The sequence below is a fragment of the Equus quagga genome, chromosome 3, assembly GCF_021613505.1.
Source record: "Equus quagga isolate Etosha38 chromosome 3, UCLA_HA_Equagga_1.0, whole genome shotgun sequence".
Lineage (NCBI taxonomy): Eukaryota > Metazoa > Chordata > Mammalia > Perissodactyla > Equidae > Equus > Equus quagga.
The window spans coordinates 112,129,438-112,138,118 of NC_060269.1; the positions used below are offsets into that span (position 1 = coordinate 112,129,438).

The 8,681-nt window shown below is 42.4% G+C and overlaps 1 protein-coding gene across 1 annotated transcript in view; it reads left to right on the forward strand.

Annotated features, from left to right (window-relative positions):
* Window positions 1–5,542, forward strand: part of SPINK2 (serine peptidase inhibitor Kazal type 2) — a 71,944-nt gene extending 66,402 nt beyond the window's left edge. The window contains exon 4 of the mRNA XM_046655763.1: window positions 5,438–5,542. Within this exon, the coding sequence (XP_046511719.1) occupies window positions 5,438–5,540 (103 nt within the window). The 3' untranslated portion in view covers window positions 5,541–5,542. The remainder of the gene's footprint in view (window positions 1–5,437) is intronic.
* The last annotated feature ends 3,139 nt before the right edge of the window (window positions 5,543–8,681 follow it).

The window sequence follows — 8,681 nt, forward strand, 5'->3', positions numbered from 1 at the left end:
CCCCCCCCCCCCCCCCGTACACAGTTGTATACCTTAGTTGTAGCTCCTTCTAGTCGTGGGATGTGGGGTGCTGCCTCACCGTGGCCTGACGAGTGGTGCCATGTCCGCGCCCAGGATCTGAACCCTGGGCCGCCGCAGTGGAGTGTGTGAACTTAACCACTCGGCCACGGAGCTGGCCCCTTATTCTTTTTTTTTTTGAGGAAGATTATCCCTGAGCTAACATCTGCCGCCAATCTTCCTCTTTTTTGCTGAAGAAGACTGGCTCTGAGCTAACGTCTGTGCCCATCTTCCTCTACTTTATATGAGGGACGCCTGCCACAGCATGGCTTGATAAGTGGTGCATAGGTCCACACCCGGGATCCGAACCATTGAACCCCGGGCTGCCAAAGCAGAGCATATGAACTCCACCACTGCACCATCGGGCTGGCCCCAATATTTTATTCTTTTTGATGCTATTATAAATGGAATTATTTTCTTAATTTCATTTTCAGATTATTTGTTGCTAGTGTTTTGAAATACAATTGATTTTTATATATTGATCTTGTGTCCTTCAATCTTGTTGAACTTAGTTTTTAGTTCTTTGTGGAATTCCTTAGGCCTTTCCATAGAAAGATCATGTCATCTTTGATTAGAGAGAGTTTTGCCAGTTCCCTTCCCATCTGGATGCCTTTACTTATTTTTCTTGCCTGATTGCCTTGGCTAGAACCTTCTGTACAATGTTGAATAGAACAGATGAAAGGAGACATCCTTGTCTTATTCTTGATTTTAGGGAAAAAGCATTCAGTCTTTCACCATCTAAGTGTGATACATAATGTTAGCTGTGTGTTTTTTGTAGATGTCAGTTTTACTTCCTTGCTTAGATATTTGCTTAGTCTGTTTTATTTTCTTGAGGTAAACATTCTCCCAAACCTCTCTATCTAAATGCTACCCATCCTTTAAGACTACCATGTGTATTTCTTGATGCCTTACTAGACACTGAATTTCTTAGAGGCAGGACTCAGTTTGTCTTTGTATTTCTCATAACATATATCTTAAAATCTTAGAGTATTCATTTATTGAATGAATAAATAAGGGAATATATCTGGTTAAGTATATAAGAACCTTTCAAAAGAAAATCTTCAGAGCATAAAGCTCAGAGAATTACTTAAAAGCATATCACATCCTTCTATAAAAATTAAAATGATTCCAGGGAATAAATGCATTTGCCAGATGGCCCTCTCCCAGAGTCTCCTGAAGCCCGGAGGAACAGTCTGCCAGGGGTGGCTTCCTATAGTGGCATCTTGTGGGGTATAATTTAGAGCCTGCCTAGATGATGAACCTGCTTTGAATTTTTTTTCCTTTGGCACAAATTAGGGTAATTGAATAAAACTAAGGGCTCATGGGCGCATCATTTATGAATGAAATTATTTGACCTCCTCGGTAAGGGTGAAAAGTATTTGTCTGAAAGTGAAAAGACTTATGTTGAGTTCAGAGAAAATCCAGCAAATGAGTAACCTGAATGTCATAAAGTTAACTGGTGGATAGCCAAACCTAGCTTTGAAATCACGAGAATCAGACTGGAACACCAACACGGCCTTCCAGCTGGGCACATCCCTCAGGGACCTGAAGGACATCATAAGGCTTCTGCTTTGAAAATAAAAATCTTATCAGCTTGTTAGTGCTCCTCAAAATTCATATATTAGTCATTCTTTGAGATGAAAGCGTTTGAAAACTCCTGTTAAACAGAAGAACACCTAACACCTTCGGGCTAAACAGATCGATTTCAGTTAGCTAGTTGTTTACCTACCTAGTCAGTCACTGAGAGGATGGGGCATAGGCAAGATATGTTTTGATTAAAAAAGGAGAGGCAGGAAAGTCCGGAGCAGGGGTTTCCTGAAATTGTGTGCAAGATGATGTGTCTGTGCATTTTCCTTAGCTCGCATCATGTAGTCAGAGTGGCCTGGATGCCAAGGTGATTGGGAGCGGGGATTCATAAGCCCAGTCCTAGCTGATCCAGAGAATTCAGGGGCCTCTAGACATACAAATTCTACCTCTGGAGATTCTGATCCAGTAGGTCCGGGGTGAGGCCCCAAATCAGTATTTTAACAAGCTTCTAAGGTGCTGTGCACGTGCAGGCTGTGTGGACCCAGCGTGGGCTAGTCGTTAACAGTGAAAGCTCACCCAACCACCCTCCACTTAAGTAACTCACGAACAAGTGAGCCTTTTTCTCTGAACAATTCCCGCCGCACGCTGATCACTCGCTGGTTGTAGATGGACTGCTCTCCTGTGTGAGACTTCATTTCTCATCCGTGGAGTTGTATTCTTATCAAGACTCAACTGCGTGTGTTCACAAGCCTGTTAGGCCAGTTGCCAGTCTAATTTTAATTACAAATGTAAAGACAAACATGAGTGTCAAGACATAAAATTGTGGTTTGTATGAGAACTGTGTTGAATGCTTTTGAAAGACTTGCTAAAAGATGAATTGCTGAAAAAATGCTATGGAATTAGGTGTAGATGAAACAACTGTAAATAATTGGGAAAAGGTTTTTAAATTGTGTATTACGTTGTTTTGCAAGTATCTTTAAATTCTCACTGTATTTTAAAACAGGAGTTCTCAATTGGGGACAGGTTTCCCCCTCAGCAGATATTTACATTGTCATTTTGATTGTCATGACCGGGACGTTGATACTGCCATCTAGTGGACAGAGAACAGGGATGCTACTAAACATCCTACAACACAGGACAGCCTCCCGCAGCAAAGAATTACCTGGCCCAAAATGTGAATAGAGGTTGAGAAAGCCTGTTTTAAAGAAACCAAACAGGAAGTCATAGGTGATTTGCTATGGCTATGACTTTTGTGGTGATAGCACACACAACTCTAATTAGTTGAAAATTCAAAAGAAAGGTCTTATCTCTTACATCAGTTAGGATTAGATTCAGCTGCAGCTAACAAAGACTCAGCAGCACCAAGTGCTGCCATGCTAGGATGTAGCCTTTGTCCTCCTGGTCTGTAAGATAAAGGTTAGAGCTCCATGCATCAGCAGCAGGATGGAGGAATGGACAAAGAAGAATAAAAATTTGGAGAAGCAGAGGGCAGGTACCAGCTTTCTTTTAAAGGAGGTTCCTAGAAGCTACTCCACAATGGCCTGACCTTAATCGTGTGGTCATCCCTAGCTCCAAGGAAGGCTGTCTTATAGTAGCATTACAGGTGGCCATGTGCCCTGTCACTGTTTCACATCGAAAGATTGGCAATTTTGTTTTTGTCTGTATGGATTTTAAGATAAAGTGTTTAGGGTATATATTATTTTTTGTTATTGTTTGCTCGCTTTAGTTGACTTTTTTCAGTTAAATAACCAACTATCATTTGTCCCAATCTCATTGGATAAGAGGGCATCTACTCTGCTTGTGAGAGCCCTAGAAGACATTGTCTTAGTGAGCCTAAGGTGGCAGGAATGCATCAGGCTCCTAAATGGAGCAGAGAGGGCTGAATGGAGGATGGAAAGTCAACAAAGCCTCCTGTATTTCAGAGTTTGGCCCATGGCCAGCTCTGCCAGGTCTTTATAAATCCAGGTATTATCAAGAGAGAGGTGTATTTCATTTATTCAGAGTGCTAAAACAGGGTGACTTCTTTTACCTTGAAGTGAAGAATGGTGATCACCATTTACTAAAACAAACAAAAAATAACATATATAAAAAACAAAAATACAGCAGCCCATATATTTAACCTTTTGTTAAAGTGGGACTCTGCATACCGTAGTCTGATCTCTGGGACCAGTTCTCGTCCTGGCCCTGCTGGAGACTAGTGGCTATGATCAAGACATATTACCTGTCTGTCCTCAATTCCATCAGATCGGAGGGTTGAGTTCCATGATGCTCTATCGTGGACCTGGAAGTCGAAAATCAAGGTGTTGGCAGGGTTGGTTCCTTCCGAGGGCTGTGAGGGAGAATCTGTTCCAGTCCTCTCTCCTAGTATCTGGAAGCCTCAGGCATTCCTGAGCTTATAAATGGCATTCTCTCTGTGTCTTCGTATGATCTCCCCTCTGTGTCCAACTTGTCCCTTTTTATAAGGACACCAGTCATACTGGATTAGGGCCCACTTTAATTACCTCATTTTAATTTCATTACCTATATAAAGACCCTATTTCCAAATAAGGTTATATTCTGAAGTTCTGTGGGTTGGGACTTGAACATCTCTTTTTGGGCAGACACAATTAAAGCCCTAACAACCTCTAAGGTCCAATTCTGAGCCTGCTGCTTGGTTTAGTGCTGTTGGCTAAATGCCAATATCTTAAAAGTCCAGACTAAAAGATTAGGTTCCTGAGTCTGTCTCGGCATTATGCCAAGGGATTAAGGTGGAATGTAACAGAACATCCACATGGAGAGAGTAGTGAGGTGCCAATTATGAAGCTAGAGGATGTTAAAGTAGATATGGTGGCATGTCCTAGACTGTCATTTAAAAATCAGCCAGACTCGGGGCCAGCCCCGTGGTGCAGCGGTCACGTTCGCAAGCGCCGCTTAGGTGGCCCAGGGTTCGCCTGTTCGGATCCCGGGTGCAGACATACCACCACTTGTCAAGCCATGCTGTGGCAGGAGTCCCACATATAAAGTAGAGGAAGATGGACACGGATGTTAGCTCAGGGCCAGTCTTCCTCAGCAAAAAGAGGAGGATTGGTGGCAGATGTTAGCTGAGGGCTAATCTTCCTCAAAAAAAAATCAGCCAGACTGAACCTTCCTCTGAGGTCCGTTTCTTACATAGTAGATATTGAACCATTGTTTTAACGTCGCATCTGATTTTTGTATTTGAAAAACATTTCTTGGAAAATACAAATATTTTTGTAGTGTCAAGGTGGAGGAAAATCCCCTTCTTACCCTTATGGTGGTCTTATGGTTAGAATAATAATAAAATTCACACGGGACCAGATTAACAGGAGAAAAACCCAGTCTAATACATGCGCATTGGAGATCATAGGGAAATGATGCTCGGGGAATGAACAAAGCAGGCAGTATATATATGTTTTATGCAAAGAAACAATAAATTTGTGAGGAATGACTGGACAAGGAAACTTAGGTTTGAGGTACATAAATAGGAATTTTAGCAGAGTTTAGGCTTGAAGTAGTAAATTAGCAAGGTTTGTTTATACTAGCTTCGCGGCCCAGAGTTCCCTGGCTCTGGGGATCAGGATGCAGGGGAGTGCCTTTCACAGAGGAGATTGATTTCCTGCTTTGACAGGGAACAGAGACAGGAGGGTCGGAATGCTGTTTTTGCTTCTCAAGTAACTTTAATTCCAAGCGATCACTGTGCTGTTGTGGGATATTTTGGGGTGGGCTGCCCGGGGCCCCAGCAGTAGGATGTTTCATAGGAAATCTAGGGAGACTTAGACTTTGCCCTCCCCGCAGCTATTTTGTGATGAGACTATCTCAAGTTATTCTAATTTCTGTCTTCCTTTCTCTTTTCTAGCCAAACTGCAATAAGTATAACTTGCCAGCGTGTACCAGAGACTTTAACCCTGTGTGTGGAAGCGACATGTCCACTTACCCCAACGAGTGTGCTCTGTGCCTGAAAATCAAGTAACGTAACTTCACCGTATAGACCAGCCAAGTTTTCTTTAGCTCTGTTCTCGAACTTTAATTACTTAGGAAGTAGTGTCTCTTTTCTTGGATATAAGAATCAAATGCGACATAAGTAGTTGTGTTTTCAGACTGACATTTTAGACACAGAATCCTTCAGGGCATTTTCCAGGTCACAGTTAGAGAATGAAGTTATTCATCAGTCATAGACCACATAATTAAGTTGCATTACTCTCCAGGGATGGGCAGTTTTCCAAAATTAAGCATGTATTTCGTAGTTAGACTCTGTGGAATGTTAAATGGTGTTGTTTTTTTTTTAATTCAGAGGGCATGTACAGGTGACCTACACACCTGTACTACTAGTCAAAAAATAGGTCTTAATATCTCTGCCTAGTAGAATACTAAGTAATAAGTGTATTACACCTGGTGCCTCTCATGTGACACTCCTCCCTGTGTGCTCCTTTGTACTTCGGGGGTCCGTTCTCTGACCTCATCTTCAGTGAGTTACCTAGGTCTTGTCAGCGTGATTCCTAGGGCGTTACTGTCCTGTGCCCTAGGGTTAGGGAAAAAATGGCAGAGTTGGGGCTTTCACTGTCAGTTTCCCCTAGATTTAGCTTTAAAAATGATTAAGTCAGCGTTACCCTGGAAGGAATCTAATATAAAACGCTATGGGTCCTTTTAACACAAATAGGGGGACACTTTCAGTCTGGTGGGTAAATATGTTTTTATGGTCACTTTGCAGGGAAGGTGGTCATGATATTAAAATAATTCGAGATGAACCATGCTGATGGAGCGCTTTGCAGAAGAGAAATTGGAGAAACCATCTTCAACCACAGCCTAGATGAATTTCATTTCCCCTTTTTCTCTTTTCCTCTGTGTCTTTGCATGAGATTTGTTAACCCACATTTTCTGAGAGGAGGTGTGGAGGGGAGCCAGTGACTGATAATTAAAACAAAGCAAAAAGAATCCTTGTTTCTTGGCTTTTGCCCCTTGAGTTAAGCTTCTTGCCCTGATGACTTGTGCATTGCTTTCTTTAGTTGGAATAAAATCAACATTGTTTTCAGTACCCACTGTTCTCTGTTGAATACTCCTCCTCACTCAGCAGCCTCGTGGTGGCTCTTTTCCTTTCAGGCAAAAGTGAATTTCACTAAGGGAGAAGTGGAGTCAGTGTTGAGAGGGCAAGATTTATTGTAACTCCCTCTTTCACTGAATCTTAGATAATTAATGGATGTGTAACTGGTACAGTGTTCCCATGGCAGATAACCATGAGGTACTTGGGGCTGACTTCAGCTCGCAACTGGTACAGTCAAAGAATTATGTGGGTAAAAAATATTTACTGGATTCAGTATCTCCTTTCAATACAGTTTTCCTTTGGGTTAATGCAGGAATTTGGCTTTTTCCTTCTTTTCAAGCAATGGTTTTCAACCCAGGGTGACTTTCCCCCCAGGGGACCGTGGCAATATGGATGCATTTTTGGTGTCTAAACTGAAGGCTGGGTGCTACTGACACGAAGTGGGTAGACATCAGGGATGTTACCAAACATCCTACAGTGCACAGGACAGCCCCCAACAATTTTTCATTCCAAAATGTCAGTAGTGCTGAGGTTGAGGCACTCTGCTTTAGAGTTTGATACAGCGTAAAGAATTGAGTTGAGTGTCACAATAATGAAAATGACCAGGGATTAATTTAGAATGATAACCTTTTCTAGGTAGAGGATTTTGAGTCAGAAGTCCTGGCTTTAAGTGCGTTCTGGCACCCGGAAGCTGTGAGACGTGAGGCAAGAGATGGCTGAGAGAGTGTGTAGTAGAAAGAGTGTGGCTTTTTGGGGTCAGCTAAACCTGAGTTTGAATTCTGATTCCAGCACTTCCTCGTGCTTCAGTTTTCTTATCTGGGAAATGGGGATAATGCTCAACTCATGGAGCTGCTGTGAGGAAACTGCTGAGCACAGTGCTCAGACAGAAACCCCTGAAATAGAAGCTGCCTTTATTTCAAGCACCTCTTAGAGAGGAAGAAACTGAGGCCCACAGAAACAAACCAACTTGCCCAAGGTTATAGAACATATTTGCAACAGTCTGTACTAGAAGCCTGGGTCTGGAAATTCCCAGTCCTCTGTTCTTATATGAAATAGAGGCAGTGAAGTGGGAAGTTGTATGACATGAATGTGCTACAATTAACGTCCTGTAGTTAGTTTTGGCTTAAAAGTTTTATATAAGTAGCATATGCTTTTTGGAAAATTAAAAAATATACTGAAGTACATAAAAAAATTGAGTCTTGCCCATCGCAGCCTCCAGAGGTAACCAGTGTTAACGTTTTGGAAAGACTCCTTTTTGCTCTCCCTAAATATGTGTGTGTGTATAAAATCATACACACACAAACACGCACACACACCCTGTAAACTTGCTCTTCTTATATTTGGGGTTTTTTTCACCTCAATGCGTATGGTTTCTTCTTTTTAAAATCTATATCAGGGGCCAGCCTGGTGGCGCAGTGGTTAAGTTCACACATTCTGCTTCAGTGGCCTGGGGTTCGCCGGTTCGCGTCCCCGATGTGGACCTACATGCAGCTTGTCAAGCCATGCTGTTTCAGGCATCCCACATATAAAGTAGAGGAAGATGGGCACGGATGTTAGCTCAGAGCCAGTCTTCCTCAGCAAAGAAAGGAAGATTAACAGCAGATGTTAGCTCAGGGCTAATCTTCCTCCAAAAAAAAAAAAGCTACATTATATTTTATTATTGTGCCATAAATTTTCCAATTCTATTGATCTATATTCAGATTGTTTATTAGCAGTCTTTTGGTTGAAATTGGAAGAATCTCAACTCATATTAGCCTTAGCTAAAGAGGGAATTTGTTGGCCCATTTAGTCATCCTTGCAGAAGAGCAGAGGTGGCGTTAGTCTCGGAGGGTACCTGGAACCAGGGACTCGAACACGTCAGGACTCCTCGTCTCTTCATGCCTTGTCTTTATCTCAGCATAAACTGCTTCATTCCTAGATTAGCTGTGGGGGAGGCGAAATAGGCAGCTCCAGGGCCTATCCTAGCGCTTGCTGACCTGACAAGAAATGATTCTTTTCTACCCGCTCCAAGTGAAAAAGTCTACTCGAGTCACAGCCCTGCAATCCTACAACCTGGAAAGAA